The following is a 20,438-nucleotide window of genomic DNA, read 5'->3' on the forward strand; positions in this document are numbered from 1 at the left end:
GAGGATGGCATAAATCTTTGGGCCCCTGCACAAGTGGGACACCCAAACGAAGCTCCAGGTTCCTGGCCTGGGCCTGGATATTTGGGGAACGAATCAGGAGATGAAAGATCTCTCTCTCTCTCCCTCTCTCTCTCTCCCTGGCAAATCAGTAAGTCTTTAAAAGAAAAAAAAAAAAGTACTAACTTTAAGAACTAGTAAACTGGGCCCAACGCAAAACCCTAGTGGCTAAATTCTAGCCTTGTAAGCACTGGACTCTCATCTGGGCATAGGTTTGTAGCCTGGTTGCTCCACTTCCACCAAGTTCTCTTGCCAGTGGCTTGGGAAAGCAGCAGAGGATGGCTCAAAGTCTTGGAACCCTGCACCCACGTGGGACACTCCATCTTTTCCTTCAGTCTACCAAACTTGCAAGTAGTGGAAGCTGTGTGACAACGTGGCACAAAGACAAAGCAGCAATGACTTAGCCTGGATGGCTAGGATGATCACCTGAACAGGGAAGCCAGCCAGCTGCTCCTATTGCTGGATCACTTTTGCTGCCACAACAAATACCTTTGACAGACATGTTCTTGTTCTTGAAGCCCCACAGTCTGCAGGAAGAGGTTCATGGTGCATTTCAAGACTCTAGATCATCTGTGATGCTGCCAGAGCAAAGGTGAACACCATGCCAGTCCCGAGAACAGCCATTCCCACCTGGCCCACAGGGAGAACATCAACATCACCAAATCTGGCTATTCCAGAAGGGCAGATGAAGGGCCGACAGGTGGACAAGTCGGCAGGGTGTCACGCAATGTAGCTGCACTGACTTTGACATCTTTATTGGTAACTTTCTCTTCTCTGAACCAAAGCAACCAGAAATTGGCTCAAACGCTCACGCACCATGGTTACAGCTATTTTCTTAACTTAGATGCACACTTTCTTAAAACTTCCTCGTATCTCCTCTGGCGGTAGGGTATCTCCCTGGAATCCTCTTTAAAGACTTATTTATTTGAAAGCCACAAAGAGACAGTCATGAGATCTTTCATCTGCCGGCTCACTTTAGCCCTTGGTTTGCTGGCCAGGACAAAGCCAGGAGCCAGGAGCTTCAGCTAGGTCTTCCCCTCAGGCGGCAGGGATCCAAGCACTTGGGCCCTCTTCGGCTGCCTCCCAAGCCATTATCAGGGAGCTAGAGGAGTAGGCAGCTGAGACATAAACTGGTACCCATAGAGGATGTAGGTGTAGGAGCTTTATCTGTGATGGCACAAGGCAAGCCCCTAGAATCCCTTTTTTAAAATTTTACCACTAATAATCAGTTTTTTTTTTTTTAACTCAGTATTTAAGCCTGAAGGGCATGCTCACATTCTGAATGTGAGGGCACCTGTGTTCTGGTACAAAACTGTTCCTACAAAAGCACTTCTGCTATTTCCCACTAACTGCCATGTGCTGGGTCATCATGCAAGCGGTCTCCAGCTGGAGTTCAGCCTTCAGGTGACTGACACCTTGATGTATGGAAGACCTTGAGTCAAAATCACTCCGCAAAGCAACTCCTAAATTCCTGACCAACAGAAATGGTGATATAATTGGTTGTATGGTACAGATAACTGATATGCCAATTTGTGGAATTGAATGATTTCAACTTAAAAGCTTTTCAAGTGCATAACTGGATTAGCAAACGAAGTTCTCAGCACACAAACTCCCTTTTTTTTTTTTTTTGAAATTTTCATTTTTTTAGTCTTTTTACTTCTAATTTGACATGACACACCTATCTAAAAGGATCATCATGGTGTAGGCATTTGGTACAACAGTTGAGATGACTCATGGGACACCCACATCCAAACACACTCTAATCCAGTTTCCTGTACACCCTTGGAGGAAAAAGGGGGATGCTGCAAGTACTTGGGTACTTGTCACCTATGTGGGAGTACTGGATTAAGTTCTGGGCTGCTGGCTTCAGACAGACTCAGTCTTGTGGATATTTGGGAAGTCAACCAGCGGATGGACGATCGCTCTGTTTCTCTTTTTGCCTTTCAAACATACAGAAGTAAAGTTCAAAAATTCAAAATAATACTGTTAAATAATAACAAACTTCATTATTTAAAATGTATGCAAATCCACCCAAACATTTAGTGTATCTTAAAGCAAAGCAATCCTTAAAATAATCAGTTCTGGGGAGGAGGGTCTGGCTTGGCCCTGGGTCTACTGGCCTAGGCCCATGAGCCCACTTACGTAGTGGGAGTCAGGTCTGTGAGCCCCAGGGATGAGGTGCAGAGCAGGGCCTGGGTCTCCTGGCCCAGGTACTTGGGCCCACCTGTACGGTAGGTGCTGGATTCATGAGCCCCAGGAGTGGGGGCCTGCAGGGGCCTGGGTCTCCTGGTCCAGGTAACCAAGTCTGCCTAAGTAGTAGGGACCGGGGCTGTGAGTCACAGGGGTAGGTGATCGAGGGTACTGGGTTGCATGGTCCAGAGCCATGGGCCCATCCATGAGGTGGTCGTTGGATCCGTGAGCCCTGGTGCGGGGATGGGAGGGGTGTGGCACGGCCCTGGTCACCTGGCTCAGGTCCATGAACCCACCTAGAACTGGTCCTCCACAGTGCAGAGGATACAGTGCTGGACAGCTGACTACGGTGCACATGGAGGACACAGTAGCTTATCGGGGCCTGCAGAGGACATCTGGCACCACAGCAGAGAAGGGAGAACAGAACATATGTACAACTACCCCAGCCAAACGATGACAGCAAATATCTGGGTGACTGGAGGTCCATGGTGTCAGCCAAAGGACATTGGAAAGAATTCCTCATCCATAGATCGGCGAAATCGACAACATTTCGAAACTATCACATCCACCTGGGCAGAACCTTCAGAACATGTGCCACTGTGACCCTGGGGTGATAGCGGGTGGCCCTTCCTCATCCTCAGGTACTGGGACGGTGGGGAGGCTGGGTATGCCCTATCCCTCTATCTCCCCGCTCCCCTCCAGAAATGGGAAGAAGAAACAGAGAGCTTGGAAACAATGACCACACCCACTTCTCCCTAACCCTAGATCCTCCCCACCCCAATTGACTATGTAAACATTATCTAAAATAGGAAAAAAATGAAAACAAAACAAAAATCTGTTCCAATTTTTAAGTGAGTGAACAAACACAAGGCTATTCTTACTTGAGCATACCAAGCAGCATCGATTCTGATGGTGAGGACACACTTAGGAGTCAGTCAACAAGCTCACGGCAAACGTGCACTATGAAAACATTACGCATGGTTCAAAAAGTCTTTGCACCACAGTAAACTTGCCTTTCAATTCCATTTTCCACAAACTTCCTGAAGAGCCCTTGTATGTTGAGCTATCTACACTTCCTCCTTGTTCTGCGAGTAGCCAGTCACAAATATTAGAACAGAATTTTTCCGAGATGAGCTAATTGGAGAATAAGCTAATTTCTTTTTCTCAATCTCCCTACTTAATGTTATATTGGTTTCAAGATAACCAAAACACCAACAAAAACCATACGAAGGTAACTAATTTGCATTGGAAGCAATCACATTTCTCTGAAATCTTCGATATGAAACTTTCAACCAAAATGCTTCACTTCAGAAAAGGAAGCCCAAATACTACAGAAGTGTGGGAGAGACACCAAATCAGGCATGCGGAATGAGCAGGACAAGGCCTGAGACAGACAGTCCCAGAGAGGGAGGGGCAGGGCGTTCTGGAGGAGTCCCCAACGCCATCAAAAATCACAGAAACTGAAGACCACCCAGATGATCTTCACAGATTTATTTCAGGAAACTACAAGCCGAAAAGGTTATACGCTTGATCACCAACTTCGGTGTTCAAAAATAAGAAAAATTAAAATCCTTCTTCATTTGCCAGATGGACAGCCACTCCAAGCTGTCCTGATGCTGAATCTAAGCAGTAATTTTATAACTGTATAAAATTCTCAAATGGCCCAATATGAACCTAAACAGACTGCTTAGGCTCTCCAAATATGTCTGAGCAGTAAGCAAAAATATGCCGAGCACATGGCAAATGGTTCCATATGTGCGGACGGCACACTGACTGCCAAGGCTTTTCCGCAGAAGGACTAAACTGCTCCTGAGTCACCCAAACACAGCAGTACTCACTCCGCCAGGTTACCATCGAGAGCGCTCCTGCCCTGGACACCAAACCGACTTCATGATCATTTAGCCTTTGGTAGTCGCAGCTACAGATAAATGACGCATTGCCATGGAAACAACAGCACAATGCCCAACCATTCTGCTTTACAGATATAATTCAGACATTTGAAAACCAGTTGTATAAGATTCTTTTTACTCCAGATATCTGAATTCATTCCTGTTGGCTAATAAATCAAAAGTTAGTCCTATAAAATAACCTTAAGAAAAATGAGAGAATATGTTTCGGCAGAAAGTCACCCACAGTGTGAGTAATCGATAATAACACTGAACAAAAATAAAAAGGTGTTCCTCAAAGCGGTACAATGTCTTCTAGGATATCCGCAAAGAGTGATTTTTTTAAAAGAACAGCAATGAGCAGAGGAGAATAGCACACACACTAATGGTAATACAATGGCACTTTAAGGTGCCTGTGAACAAACTGCATTTATAGATTAAATTTTGTTGCAAAAAAGTGTTTAAATCCAAACACAGTTACTTCATATTAAAAATTTCTCATGTAGCCCAACGAGATGGCTCAAAGGGTAAATCCTCCAGTGAGATGGCACAACGGGTAAACCGTCACCTTGTAAGTGCTGGGATCCAATATGGGCATTGGTTCATATCCTGGCTGCTCCATTTCCCTTCCAGCTCCCTGCTTGTGGCTGAGGAAAGCAGTAGAAAATGTACCAAAGCCTTGGGACCCTGCACCCATGTGTGAACCTGGAAGCAGCTCCAGGCTCCTGCCTTCAGATCAGCTCGGCTCTGGCCCTTGCAGCCACTTGTGGAGTGAACCAGCAGATGGAAGATCTTTCTCTCTGTCTCTCCTCTCAGTAAATCTGATTTGCCTTTCCAATAAAATAAATCTTTAAAACACACACACACACATACACACAGAATTTCTCATTAACTTCTGAAAATACCCCATGTGTCTGGAGTTCACGCTTTTGTACCAAAATCTATGTATCTTTTAGTTGTATTTTCTACAAACGTTTGTTTATTCAACACGTACACAGTCACTGGTTCACTCCACTAATGCCTGAGCGGACAACATCAGACACCAGGAACTCAGTCCAGGCCTCCTGTGTGAGTGACATGGCCCCAGGTCTGCTTGACAAGGAAGCCGGAGTCAGGGACCCAGGCATACACTAACAGGGGACACAGGCATCTTAACTAGTCTCTCTACCCACCATGCCAAATGCCCTCCCCGCCACAGGCTTACTGAAGTGCTTACCTCTTTTGAAATGGATCATTTGAAGGTGAGAAAGAAGGTACCTTGTGAAAACATCCAGATCTGTGAATCCCTAACTTTTCCTCCACAGAGACGCAAGCCAGCCTACTATCATGAGGGCAGCCCCAGGCGGCAGTGAACGTGCTGGGATGATCCCCTACAGCCCTGCCAACTGCTTCTCTGTGAAGACTGAAAACTTCCATGTAGACAGGCTGCTTCCATGAAACAGTACTTGGCACCCTTTACATCTGATCCCCTGTTCTGCAACAGCCTTCAGCCCAGACACCACCATGGGCAACCGCTGCAGGCTTGGGAACACAGCAGCAAAGCAGGAAGATTCATGGGCCAGAAGAACCTTTGTAGTGATTCAAGTCCATAAATAAGGCTGATCTATGTCTTAGAGGCTTGTCTGTATCATATTCAGACTCAGCAGGGAACCTGGGGATCCTGCTGCTTTTGTCACTTTCAGCCAATTGTTCATTACAATCAACAACCATCAAGTGCTAATGACTGTCAAGGTCTATGTTAGGGCCACACAACACAAAAAGAGAAGCAAGCGCCTCCTCTGGTATTCCAGTTCATTTTCTCTATCTTCTGGCATGGGGCAGGCAAGGACAACTAGGGAAAGCAAAAGGGCATCCTCCTTCCAGGTACCCAGCTTTTCAAAAAGCTCAGGATCTCATTTCCTCTCCACACTTCACGGATGAACCGTCCAAGGCATCCCACCCTCAACCAGAGTTCTCCCAGGGTCACGTGGCTGATACATGGAGAAGCCTGGATGCAACCCAGGTGAGTGTGACTGTAAGACATTCAGTTCTCTAGGCTGCCTGCCAGATGGAAAAGTCTAGGAGATCGGACAAGCTCCCTTGGCTTACAAGAACACCCCTAAAGTGGGTGAAATGTATTCTGACTGGAATACATAGTTCAATTTGTTTTCATTTTTATGTACTACTGGTGAGACTGTACATGGATGTGAGTCAGGAAAAACCCTGGCAAGTATGTCCCACATTACATTCCTACTTCCCAAATAGAATTCACACAGAACAAAAACCTAGCACTGGACACAAACACGTTTAGATGCAGGGCAGTCAGCAGCTGCTACAGAACTCACTAACTCACTGAGACTAACTATACACATTCATATTCAGACAGGGGAAGCTACTCACAATTCATCGGTAAGTTAGAAAAACTAGTAAATATATAAAAGCATAGATCTACATAGATCTACAAAGTACTGATTTTCAGGGGCTTTCAAGATGTATACAAGGCTTCCGGCTTTGGCCTGACCAGCCAATGGCTGCCATGGCCGAATGGGCCATGAACCAGCAGATGAAGTCCTTTCTGTCTTTTTGTCTTTCAAACAAATGAATCTGTTAGAGAACAAACTTTCTGATTTCAATGCATGAAACGATCTAGCTATGCGTTTTCTACATGAGTTACAGAAGCTGATACACATTGTAACTGGTTTGCCACTTCCATACTATACGTCTTTAACTGTGTGTGTAAAGCTGCCTAATGCCTCTGGATACACAGGAGCATGCTGCCCTCTGCTGGACATGTTAATTCCACAGCATTAAGGCACCACTCGCTTTTTTTCATTACTAAGACAGTGAGCTGGGGGTACCCTGGTATCCCTACAAGAAAAAACAAAATCAACTCTGGGCTTAACAAATACAAATATCAAAGAAAGGAAACAGAAAGTATATGTATTTAGGAATTCTTTCTGGACCAGCTGACAAAATGGTACTATTGTGCTTATAATTATCACGGGCATTTTGAAAAGAAAATAAGTACCTCCGGGGGTCGGACAAGCAGGGCATAGTAGCTCCAAAATGTGTAAATTGGTAATGGAACGTAATGTACTGGGCATGTCTGAGCAAACCTTTGTTTACAAGCAAAACTGGAAACCAGCATGGAACACAGGTCATACCGAGCTAGGCTCTTGCACCTACTGGTCCTCAGAACAACCACGGGCAGGTGCATGATTTACAGCTATGAACAAGCCCAATCGGGGAGGTAACGGGACACCCTAACTAGGTTGAGGTTCCCACCAAGGGGCGTATGTGCTAGAATTGGAGCTGCGTTCTATCTAGGAAACAGTTGCAGTCACCCGAGGCACTAGTGTGGGCTGGGATTGGATGCACCAGGCCAGTTCAGACCCCAACACCATCTGGTGTCATGGAGAACCAGGGGGTAGATGTGGGACTGACTAGGCTGGGTCTCAACCTCCTACTGAGCCATGCGTGAGCTGTATGTGGGTATGGACGAGCCATGGCCGGGCTGAAACATCCAACAACAAGAACCAGAATGGGGTGAAAGCCAGCCAGGAAAAACCACTGTCCCTGCTAGGACAGGACGTGAACTGAGTTGGGTTGGCTCAAGGACCCCCTGGCATGCGCAAAACCTGCCATTGGGAGGGGTTCTGATGGAGGAGCCTGGGCAACTCCTCTGGCAGGACACAGTTCCTGCAGGTAAGCGCAAGAAGCATGATAGGAAACAGTCCAGAATAGGCCATGGGAAGTTTCCCACTGGCACACATTCAGCATGAGTCAGGAGCAGACCAGGCTGAATCAGTCCATATCACCCACTGGCAAATCCGAACACCAGATCAGAGTGTGGGATGAGCCGGGTTTGGTCGCGACAAAACCAGTACACATTATGGAATGCCAGGGCATGGTTGCCTGTACTGGATATGAATGCAGCACCCAACCAGCACACATGAGATCCAGGAAGGAAGGGAGGGGCAGAACTGGCGGGGGGATTAAGGGGCTGGTTCCCTCGCCGGACAGCTACTCCCACCGGAAGGAGAGCGTGGGCTGGGATAGAGACAGACTAGACTATGCAAGGCTACAACACCTGTGCGCTGCATGTGGACTAGATCAGGGAAAAGCCAGGCTGGGCTGATTATTCCTGCTGGTGCAAGCATAAATTAGAGTGGGTGAGGGATGTTTGGGCATAGCCGCAGAAGCTGGCACTGGGGACTAATTCTGTCAAGTCAAATCACAGAACCACCTAAAGAGTGCATAAACCGGGACAGAGAGACCTGGGAGGGAAAAAGTGGGTTCCCCCTTCTTGGGTCACTAGTCCCGTGGGAGGGCATGAAAACTAGGACAGGGGCTGGGATGGCTAGATAGAGAGGCACTCAACAACACCCATGAGGGCTGGATGGTTGAGTTGGTTAGATAGAACTAAGCTTTAATACCCATTGACAAGTGCCAGAGCCAAATGGGATGGGGGACAGACTGGTCTTCTGCTACACATACTGGCAAACCAGGGTAGGGGGCGGGCCTGGTGGGGGTTATTGTGGGTCGCCCCAACTAGGCTGCAGCTCCCACTGGTTTGTGTGAGGGCCGAGTACGTGCAGGGCAGAACCAGACTGGACTGCAGCACCCATTGGTTCCAGTGCAACTCTGGACTGAAAACAGAACCAACCCAGCAATTGCAACCACCAGCTGATCGTGGTGATGGACTGTGCCGGGCCCTGTGCTTGCTAGAACATACAAGAAACTAGTCTGGGAATACCTCAAAGTTTCTTTGGAGATCTCCCCAATCGAACTGCTGGACTCAGAACTCTAATCAAGAAAAGACAAAAGACAGAGCAGATCAATCATTCATCTCAGCTACATGTTGGCAGCGAAAAATGGGGCAAACGGAGACTTTATGATGGACCATATCAATCAGTGGACGACCTCATTGAGCGAAATTGGCAGCGATTCATAACTGGAGAACTATTAACACCACTCAAGCACATATCTCAGAGCATGCCCCACATCCGGGACTCGGGGTGGGTGGGAAACTGGGTGGGGCTTCTCCCTCAATATCCTCCTTTACCTCAGATACAAGATGGAAACAATATGGACATAATAGTATTGCCCACTTCCCTATCCCCCTGAACCCTTTTTTTTTCTTTCTTTTTCTTTCTTTAACTGTAATTAACTATGTAAAGATCGTCAACAACAACACAATAAAATAGATTATAAAAAAAAAAAAAAAAAAAAAAGAAAATAAGTACCTCCATACTTCATCCCATTATAGTACTACAAAAAAAGCACACTGAGGTATACTAAACGTAAATAAACTTGGCCTGGCACAGTAGCCTAGCGTAAAGTCCTTGCCTTAGCACACTGGGATCCCATATGGGCGCCAGTTCTAACCCCGGCAGGCCCACTTCCCATCCAGCTCCCTGCTTCTGGCCTGGGAAAGCAGTTGAGGACAGCCCAAAGCCTTGGGACCCTGTACCCACTTGGGAGACCTGGAAGAGCTCCTGGCTCCTGGCTTCGGGTTGGCTCAGCTCTGGACAGTGCGGCCACTTGGGGAGTGAATCAGTGGATGGAAGATCTTCTTCTCTCTATCTCTCCTCTCTGTATATCTGACTTTCCGATAAAAAATACATAATCTTTTTTAAAAATAAAGATAAATTTTAAAAAGTAAACTACAACCTCTTTCACATACTGGACTTCTGAAAAAGAATATTTCCGCTAAACAGAATCTGACTTGTCAACATTTGCTCAATACCTCTCGATCAGGGTACATTCTGGAATTCCAGCCGCCAGCCCAACATGAGGCAGCCCAACTTTCTCCCTATGTCTTCTGCTCTACAATCTGGTTCAGCTTTAACAGTAAAACAGCAAAATAGCCAGGATTGGGCAGGGCCAAAGAGGGAAGCCAAGACCTCAACCCAAGTTTATGGCGCACAGGTGACGGGGAGCCACCTATTTAATAAGCCAACACCTGCGGCCTCCCAGGATCGGCATCAGCTGGAATTGGCAGCCAGAACCGGGAGTCAAGTCCAGGCTCTCTACCACGGGATGCTGGTGTTTTCACCATCAGCCAGAATGACCAATCATTTTCCTACTTAACAAACGAAATTAATCCTGCCTCAAAGGATACTTCACTGTTTCCTCCTATTGTCAGTCAAAACATGATGTTAGCATCATAAAAATTTAATTCTGAAGTGAAATGATGAATAAATGTCACTGATCTCTAAAATGATCAGAAATACCCAGGCTCTCATTAAGTATTTCGGCTCTTTGGGGCCAGCGCTTGCAGTACTGGTATCTCATACGAACGTTGATTCAAGTCCCACCTACTGTACTTCTGACACCTCTCTCTGCTAATGCCCCTGGAAAAGCAGCGGCAGACGAGACAAGGGCTTGAGACTCTGTGCCCATGTCGGAGACTCGGGTGATCTGCCAGGCTCCTAACTTCAGCCTGCCCATTGTGGTCATATGGAGAGTGAACCGTCAGATGGAACATATTTCTTTCTACCTCACTCCCCAAATGTTTCTTTTCAAATAAATAAGTCTTAAAAAGTAATTTTAGCTCTTTCTTTTAATTTTACTAGTCATCAAGATCCACTTTATATCCATATATATAGGTAAATCACGTTCTATAAAGCCCTGGCTATGGAGGCATCTGGAGAAATGAATCAGCAATTGGGAGCTCTGTCTCTCCTGCTCTCTCCCTCACTGTATTGATGTATCATTCTGCCTTTCAAGGAGGTAAAAATAAATACGCATTTTTAAAAAAAGACACCTATTATGGCTGAGGCTGCGGCATGTTAAGTTAAGCAGCTGCCTGCCATGCCAGCATTCCATATGGGTGCCAGTTCAAGTCCTAGCTTGCTCTACTTCCAATCCAGCTCCCTGCAAATGGCCTGGGAAAAGCAAGAGAATGGACTAAAGGCTTGGGCCCCTGCACCCATGTGAGGGACCTGGAAAAAGCTCTAGGTTCCTGGCTTTGGACCAACCCAGCTTTAGGCACTATGGTTATCTGGGTCAAGAATTAGTGAATAGACAACTGCTCTCTAAGCCTACCTCTCAAATAAATAAGTTGCAGCCATTTGGGGAAAGAATCAGAGTACAGATCTCTCTGTAACTCTGCCTTTCAAATAAATAAATAAATAATTTTTTAAAAAGACTTACTTATTTCTATTTAAAAGGCATAATTACAGAGAGGAGAGAAAGATCTTCCATTTACTGGGTCACCCCCCAAATGGCCACAAAAGTCAGAGCTGAGCCAATGTGAAACCAGGAGCCAGGAGTTTCCTCCAGTTCTTCCATGTAGGAGGGACACAAGATCTTGGGCCATCCTCTGCTGCTTTTCCAGACCATAAAGAGGGAGCTGGATTGGAACCGGAGCAGTCAGAATTCAAACCGGTGCCCATATGTGATGCCAGCACTATACGTGGAAGTTTAACCTACTGGGTCATGCTACCATCCCCAATAAATAAACTTACAAAAAGAAAAACATGTTATTGAGGAATTAATACTGAAGTTACAAGCCAACCTCACTACAACTCATGTTGGAACAAAGCACATGTAACACCCATATTTCCTTTGGAAGCCGCTCATGCTTAGGAGCCTGAACACATTTCCAACAAGATATGCAAGGACCATCTCACACAGGAAAAGCACCTACAAAGACCACAAGAATAAAAAAACCTCAGCATTGAATGAACTCAAGGAGGCAGAGGGGCCACCTTGTTGCACCCTGTCTCATCTTAGCTTGGAACATGCACCTTGGGGAGACTCACTGCTCTTCGCTCTGCGCACACACATATCCATGAACAGCCATGAATGCACCATGAGTATTGATCTGGGGTTGTAAGTAAATTCTAGGGGGTAGATCAATTAACAAATACAGCAACCGCAAACACTGAGGATTAACTGCATCATGGAATATCACCTATCTTTCTGTTTAATGATTAACACTACAATTTAACTGTAGACAGTACACAACATCTACATCTCAGAATAGGTTAAGTGGATCACTATGCAACCATGTGAGATTACTGTTTAACATTCTATGGGAAATGTCTCGTGGGTTCTATGCCAAAGATTCACAACAATCCACAAGCAAAAAACTTAAGAAAAAAATTATAGATTAGAAATTTGTATTTCTGCAGAGCTCATTGGAACCTAGAAGTCTATAAAAAAAGAAAAGAAACTTGGTCCACATTCTTTGTCCTACAAAATTCCTATGCTGGAACTCAGTCTACAGCTGCCATTGCCCGTGTGTAACAGAGCATTACAGCAACTTTACGACAGCGAGACTTGCAGATGTGCACTGACTGTGGACTTGCCAAATTACAGAATATTCACAAGTGGGAACACTGCAAAGAAACACCGAATAAGAATACATATGCCAATATGACAGCATCTCTAAGGTATAAGTTGCAACAAAAGAAAATCAATCAGTATTACACTATGTAATATATGTCACAAATAAAAACACAAAACCAAAACTAGTATATACTCGTGTGCTTGGATAAGCAGAATGATCTGCTGCAAGATGCTCAGAAACTGGCAACAGTATCTTCACGGAGGAGAACTACGTTAGGTACTAGGTGGTGGGAGCGCTTAAAAATCACAACAGAGCCTTTTGTACTCTTGCAATTTTTTAGATGCACCTCTTTCCAGATTGGTTAACACTTGCTGAAATTTCTGATCTTAGCTTTCAATTTAAAACACAGCACATGACTGGATATTCTTACCTATGTCACAAAACTTTCTCTTCCCGAAGTTCCTTACCCTCCACATTAATAATTACATATGAAAACAAACTAAAGAACGTGACGTCCAGAGACAGCTGCACACTTACCTTAAACATGATGGCAATGGGTATATCTTCTGACAAAGTATTGTGCCTCAGATAGAACCGTCCTTGCTTCACAACCATGTTGGTTCTGCTTTTTTTCTCATGGGTCGAGCTACAAGCAAACACACGCTGGTGAAACTGCATCCTCACTTGGCTTCAAGCTACTACCAGCCGACAGCAAGGATCACTAATCAATAAGGTTCAACTGATACAAACGGTCCTTTGTAGGAAATAGCTTTTCAAAATGCACAGTCGCTCCCTGGCCCTGCGATACTCCCTTGACTGCTGCATGCCAGATCAAAGGACATCACTGCCAACTGCCTCTCCATCACACAGGACAACACAGAGGCCTAGCGCATGAGTTCCCTACAGGTTGTCAGACAAGAGGTTCGTCTTACCCATGCCACAAATCTTTCTCTTCCCAGAGTGCAGTAACCTCCAAAATTCAAACTGAGATGACAATAAACCAGAGAAAGGAAATAACAGAAATTATATAAGGGATGCCAGTGTAGAAAACTAGTACACTGTGAAAGAAACTAGTTTAGGAAACTAATAAGCAGATGGTTAAGCTCATGTTCTAGGTCATTAAATTGCACTTAAATGTTTAATAGGCTGACTATACGGATCTGGAAATACACTTATCAATGGTTAAACACTGAAAGGGAACATAAAAAACTAACAGTGACTTTACATAAATTTTTTCTTTTATGTAAGTCCCTTTAATGCTCTAATAAAAAAAATCAATACAACTGATAATCTTTCAAATAACATCTCATTCTTTCATCATTGAAATTTGAAAATCAATAATCACAGTTTACAGACTGACAATTGGGTGAAAACACATGTATTTTAAAATTACACTGTTAATATAGCTGCCTATGAAGAGCGAGCCCCTGGCTAACAGTGGAGCCGCCAGCCTTTCTTAGGAAAAGCGCCACTGTGCTGCGTACCTGGTAACTGAGGCTCCGACGGTCCCTTTTCTATCAGCCTCCACAATGATCCTGTTCTTAGACAGCTGCTCTTGGATAAGAATCACTTTTTCTACTCCTTTCACAATGAAGTAGCCACCTGCCCAAAGAAAACAAGAAAAAAGGTCAGCACCTGTTCACCAAGCAGTGTGATTGAAAACATGCAGTGCCTGCTGGATTCAAAACCATCCCCGCCCGCCTCCTGGCGGTGGCCATCACTCCATTTGAAAGGGTTGCCAGAACTGCTTTATGAGTTCACAACAGCACATATGAGCTGCAAGATGATAACCTTCTTGAGGAAGGAGGATGCATCTGTTTGATGTATCCAATACCATAACTTAAATGAAAGAGAAAATATTTTACCTTCTAGAAGTATAAGCTAATAGAATAAAGTTGGAGACAACTTTCTGGGCACTTTGTTAGCAAAGCTTCATACAAGAAATTCATTATAAGGCAGAAGTTGCCAGTTTTTGAGGGGAAAATGTCAAAGTAATAGCAACAGCAAAGCAAAAGCAAGGAGGCAGCTCTACGGTGTCTCACATACCTGGATCTAAAGGACATTCGTTCAGTTTGGCAAATTCCGCTGGTGTTTTCCCAGTAAGAACGCAGTTTGAACTACGTAGCATGATGGGCATTCTGTTTAAAAAGCAATAAAAAAAATACATATCATGCCCAGCTTATTATTGGCAAAAATCTCAAGGAGGATGAAATATGCTACGCACATATCACGGACGGATCTGGATTTCTGCCCCCATGGCAGAGGAGACGGGAAGGCAATTGCATGGAAAAAGACAAGGAGAGCGAGAGCTATTTCCTTGGGTACACTGACCCCCGGTGCAGAGAAAAACCCAAGTGTCTGCTTTAATTAGTTTCAATGGGCTTCATAAAAAATCATTTTTTTAAATTAAATAAAGCAAACATTTATTAAATTGTGATAAAAACATTCCATCAAATTACAAAACCTGAGTAAGAAAAACAAACGGCACATGCTTAACTGTAGTTGACATTCAAATGAAATTTGCATTCCCAAAATATTATACAGTAATTAGAAAATACCAGCCAAAGTAATATTAGGATACTTTTACGTGCGGTCTCAACAAATTTGAACAGAAGCAAATTTTAACAAAGGTAAATTTTTACAGTGAAACATAGCAGTAGATCAAGGATCTTAACATGTTTGTTTGTTTTACTGCTATTTGACACTATGATACAAAAATAAGAGGATTTACTTGACATTTTTAATAAATATCTCATGGGCTGTTGAGTGCCTTACTGGTGAAAAGATTTAACTGGCTAATCATTTTTGTTTCGTGGAAAAGCAGAGACAAGGACAAAGAGAAATCTTCTACCTGCTGGTTAATTCCTCCCCAGCCTACAACAGGTGGAAGCCAGGAGCCTGGAACTTAATCTGGGGCTCCCAGGCACCCACGTATTTGACCTATCCCACGTATTTGACCTATCACGTGCTGTCTCCCAGGATGCACATCAGCAGGAAGCAGAGTGTCTGAAGGTGAGTATGTCAAGAAATAAAGGCAAAAACCCAGAGTATCAAAGTCATGGCTGTAAAACCCACCAGAAGAAATAAGAGAAACATTTCCTAAGTGGGAAAGGAATTGGGAAGAGAGGGGAAGAGAGGGAGGCTACTGTTTTGTTACAAAATGTTTTGAGGTTCTGCTTGATTTGTTGGCAGGACGCAATATTATTTGGCTTCAACTATAATCTTCCTAACTCAAAATTTAATTAAATGAGATAGCATCTGTAATGTAGACAGTGCCAGGCACACCTAAGCACTAATTAGCAGATGTCACTTCTATGAATGCAGGGCTAGCAAATGAAATCACCTACCACAGTCCCTGGCACAACGCAGCTAATTTAGCAAACATTCGTCAGATGGCCAGTCTGTAACCCAGGATTTAGACTCTACATCTTACTATTCTTTTTCTATAACCCTAGTCTTCCCTGCTTTTCTTTCATAATATTAGATCTGACTCATAATTTAGTAACTGTTTAATATTTAACTGGATGTCAACAGGCTATATATATACAAGAAAGAAAGATGTTCCTAACCCTGATAATTTAGTCCTGGGAAAACCAAAATCAATATACAAATATCCCTATGAATTATGGTAACTGGATGAGGAGAAATGAGGAGGAAGACAACATCAAAGGTCCTTCCCTTGGGGAAAGTTCGGAAGGCTCTGTGAAAGTTTTATGTTCCTGTAGCACTCTGATCGTCCCTATTGTAGCAGCTGCGACACGGTGCTATAGTCACCTGCACCTGCCTTCCCCAGCAGCCGTGACTGAAGCTGCCAGGAGCTCTAGGGCTGCACATCTCTAGCTGTAAGCACACCTGAGATAGGGTGATTGGGGCACTATTTGTTGAACAAAAGGATATTGATTAAACTTTTAGCACTTTTAAGGGGAGAAAACAAGATAAACAGGAATCATGTGAACTAAGCTTAAATTCCATCACCTTCATTAAACTCACACTTGGGTTTTATCCATTTCTACAGAAAAGTCCATGCATTTTTCTGACTACAAAAAACAGACCCTAAAACTGAGCTGACACAGTTTATCATTTCCAAACTTGTTCTGGGCAAACGAGTAACCTCTCCCTTCAAAACTGCTGTGTGGGAAATACTTACACTCCCAAGAAGACTCAAATACCAACAGGCTCTGCCAAGATCAGTCCAGGAGGAATCAGAGAAACAGCCCTCCCCCAAGTGTCCCCGAAAGCTCGGAGTCATTAAAGGGAAAGTACTTTCCTCAACTTCATTGAAAATATTCATATTAATAAAAACAACCACAAAGACGTGCTGGATGCTGTGTTAGGCAATTTCCATGTGCAGACCCATTCGACCCTAAAAATAGTTGCAGGAAATGGGTGCCATCACTCTTGTGTTGCAGATGAAGAAATGAGACAAGTAGAACTCTTGACCTTCATCAAGGCTATATGGTTTCAACAGGTAGAGCATTTCTTACCTGCCAATGGGTAAAGCATTGCGGATGACCCTCTGACTGCCTCGGGTGTATTCAATATCCACTGTGATGGGGGCAGAGTACGTCATGTCCCTGAGACGGCACTGGAACAGAATGACACAGTTACTGCTGCTCCTCTTGGGACACAGAGGGTCCCAGTACGTAGACACTCTATATGCCATCAGCTGACTTGGAGCTGTCCTACCTTTTGATCCTTGGGGCTCTGGGAGTTCCTAGGCCACCTCGCCCACAATGGGATAATGCCATGCATGGATGCAGCAGACACTGTCACAGCATTCCTGGCCCCACCACCACAAGCATGAGACAATCAATCTGATATTGACTCCTCACTGATCTGATGTCATCATAACCTGCTCCTTGATCATCTTCTTCTTTTTTTTTTTCAAAAAGAATTCTTTATTTGAAAGATAGCATTACAGAGAGAGAGATTTTCCACATGCTGGTTCATTCCCCCGGAATGGCTGTGCACACACCACGTGAGGCACAGTGCCAGGAAGGGCTGGGGCACGGCAACCGCTCAGCTATAGGAGAAGCTAAGATGCTGCTTCATGGGACTGTCACAGCAAGTTAAGCCGCATGTGCAGCACAGCGTCCCACTTAGGTGCTAATTTCAGTCCTGGCTCTTCCACCTCCAACCCAGCTCCTTGCTGACACAAGATGGAAAGCAGCAGATGACTCAGGTGCTTGGGCGCCTGCATCCACACGGGAGCTCCAGGGCAAGCAGCTGGTTCCAGCCTGGCCCAGCTCCGGCAATTGCAGGAATCTAGGGAGTCAATCAGTGGATGGAAGACCTCACTCTCTGGAACTCTTCTACATAAATAAATAAATAGATGAATATATAAATCTTAAAAAGAAAAAAAAAAAGCTGTTGCTTATTACGTCCGTATGCCAGGAGTTCCTGGGTTCAAGCCCAAACTCTCCTTGTGACGCAGCCTCGTGCTAACACACACACAGCCCAGAGGGCAGCACCTATGTGGGAGAACCACAGAGTCCCGGGCTCCGGGTTTCCACCTGACCTAGTCCAGGTTGTTACGGCTCCAGCAAACAAGCAGTGCCTGGAAGATTTCCCCTTCCCTTAAACCTCCCTGTCCCAGCAGACAGAAGATCTTAATTTCAAACAAATGGTTTACATGTTTAGAAACAATACATGTATAGGACACAGCTATACAACTATATAAAGGCATGGCACAGGACACAGTGCTTATGTACTCTGGTTTTCTTTGTCTCGGAAGAGGTTTCTTCTGACCTACGTTTCAGTAATCTTTGAAGATCTTTTAAGATGTATTAAGGGAATATTCTTTGAGGCAAAGCAAACAAGTTCAATTAAACTGAGGTTGGTAATTACCTCATGAGGGGACACTGGCCTGGTTACATTGAAACTCTCTTCAACATCAGGCAGCCCGACATAGATATTAAGATACCTGAAAAGCAAAACAGTCCATTGGCATCACATACACACAAAGACACACAAATAAGCCACATCCCCCGGACACATGGATTAGCTTTGACAAATGCTACATATGAGAATGACAAAAAAGTAAAAAATTGTAACTATGAAAAAGGCAAAGGGCCCGACCCAGTATCCTAATGGCTAAAGGCCTTTCCTTGCCTGAGCTGGGATTTCTCCTTAAGATGCTTATTAATTACGAAAGGGAAAACAGTCACGCCACAGTGGAGAAATCTGGCAGAAAACACCTCATTCATTAAGTGAGCAAAGTTAAAACTGCCAGTCAAAATCACTCTGGCATCAGTACGCCTTCAGACGAGTGACAGTGGCACAGAGCATCATGTCCTTGGTATTCCTGCCAAAAGGCCTAACCCAGTCGAGTCCTGAGCAACTATCACACAAAACCAAGTGGAAGGACTTCACAGCGCCTGACCAGATGGCTCCAAAGTATCAGAGTCAAGACAGACCAAGGACCTGTTACAGGAGATGACAGCTGAGGAGACAAAGAAAACTAAAGAGGCCACGGGGTCCTGACCTGATTCCCGGACTAGAAAAAGGGTGTCAGCAACTAAGCTCAAAGATAGGTTGACAGCATTGTAGCAGTGCTGACTTACCTCAGCTGGATCACTCTATGGTTCTCTAAGACCTAACAGCAGCAGAAGCAGGGTGAAGGATATTTGGAAACTCTTTTTGCTAACTATTCACTATTTTTATGAACTTAAAATTTTTTTTACAATACAAATTAGTTCAAAGTATTAAAATCTTCTTTTATTTTTTAAATTTTAAAAATGATTAATTTATTTTTATTGGAAAGTCAGATTTATAGAGAGAAAGAGAAATAAAGAGAAAGATCTTCCATCTGCTGGGTCACACCCCAAGCAGCCACAATGGCCAGAACTGAGCTGATCCGAAGCCAAGAGCCAAGAGCTTCTTCCAGATCTCCCACATGGGTGCAGGGTCCCAAGGCTTTGGCCCATCCTCGACTGCCTAACCAGGCCACAGGAAGGGAGCTAGATGGAAAGTGGAAAGGCTGGGATACAAACTGGCACCCATATGGGATCCTGACACATGTAAAGCAAGGATTTAGTCACCAGGCTATCAAGCCAGGCTCAAAATACTACAATCTAATAGTTTTGATAACTTGAGTCATAACTCTAGCTGTCTTACTTAGTTCACCAATTACAAATTAAATCTGAGGGATGGGTGTGGTGGCATAGCAAGCTAATCCTCAGCCATGTAGTACTAGCATCCCATATGGGTGCTGGTTCATATCCTTGCTGCTCCACTTCTAATCCTGCTCTATGCTTATGGCCTAAGAAAACAGAGGAGGACAGCCCCAGTGCTTGGGACCCTGTACTCATGTGGGAAGCCTAGAGGAGGCTCCTGGCTCCCAGCTTAAGATCCACTCAGCTCTTACCAGTGTGGTCAATTTGAGAGTGAACCAGCAGATGGAACACCTTCTCTCTCCATCTCTCTATCTCTCCTCTCTCTGTAAAATCCTAGAGAGGTGAAGATGCTAAGTAGCAGCTAAGATGCCGCACAGCCGTTAAAACGCCATATCTCGTATCAGAGGGCCTGGGTTCGAGTCCTGGCTCTGCTTCTGCTTCCTGTTACTGTGTGCCCTGAGAAGCATCAGAAGGTGGTTACATTCTCCCAGACCAAGGCCTCGGCTCTTGGCTTCAGCCTGGCCCAGCCCTTGGGGATTCAACCAGAAGATGGAAAGATCTGTTTCTTTCTGCCTTTTAAATAAAAATTTTAAAAGTTTTAAAATTTACACAAATTGGGCCCAGCATGGTAACCTAGTGGCTAAACTCCTTGTCTTACATGCGCTGGGATCCCATCTGGGCACCAGTTTATATCCCAGCTGCTCCACTTCCCTCCCAGCTCCCTGCTTGTGGCCTGAGAAAGCAGTGGAGCACGGCTCAAAGCCTTGGGACCCTGCACCTGCGTGGGAGATCTGGAAGAAGTTCCTGGCTCCTGGCTTCAGATTGGTTCAGCTTTGGCCATTGCAGCCACTTGGAGAGTGAACCATCGGATGGAAGATCTTCCCCTCTGTCTCTCCTCCTCTCTGTATATTC

At 44.7% G+C, this 20,438-nt stretch overlaps 1 protein-coding gene across 1 annotated transcript in view; it reads right to left on the minus strand.

Moving 5' to 3' along the window:
- Positions 1–20,438, minus strand: part of POLR3B (RNA polymerase III subunit B) — a 103,270-nt gene that overhangs the window by 76,440 nt on the left and 6,392 nt on the right. The window contains exons 5-9 of the mRNA XM_004589579.3: positions 18,259–18,334; positions 16,896–16,996; positions 14,458–14,549; positions 13,896–14,013; positions 12,949–13,057 (exon numbers count right to left, since the gene is read on the minus strand). Coding sequence (XP_004589636.1) covers positions 12,949–13,057; positions 13,896–14,013; positions 14,458–14,549; positions 16,896–16,996; positions 18,259–18,334 — 496 coding nt within the window. The remainder of the gene's footprint in view (positions 1–12,948; positions 13,058–13,895; positions 14,014–14,457; positions 14,550–16,895; positions 16,997–18,258; positions 18,335–20,438) is intronic.

The sequence above is a fragment of the Ochotona princeps genome, chromosome 15, assembly GCF_030435755.1.
Source record: "Ochotona princeps isolate mOchPri1 chromosome 15, mOchPri1.hap1, whole genome shotgun sequence".
NCBI classification, from domain to species: Eukaryota; Metazoa; Chordata; class Mammalia; order Lagomorpha; family Ochotonidae; genus Ochotona; species Ochotona princeps.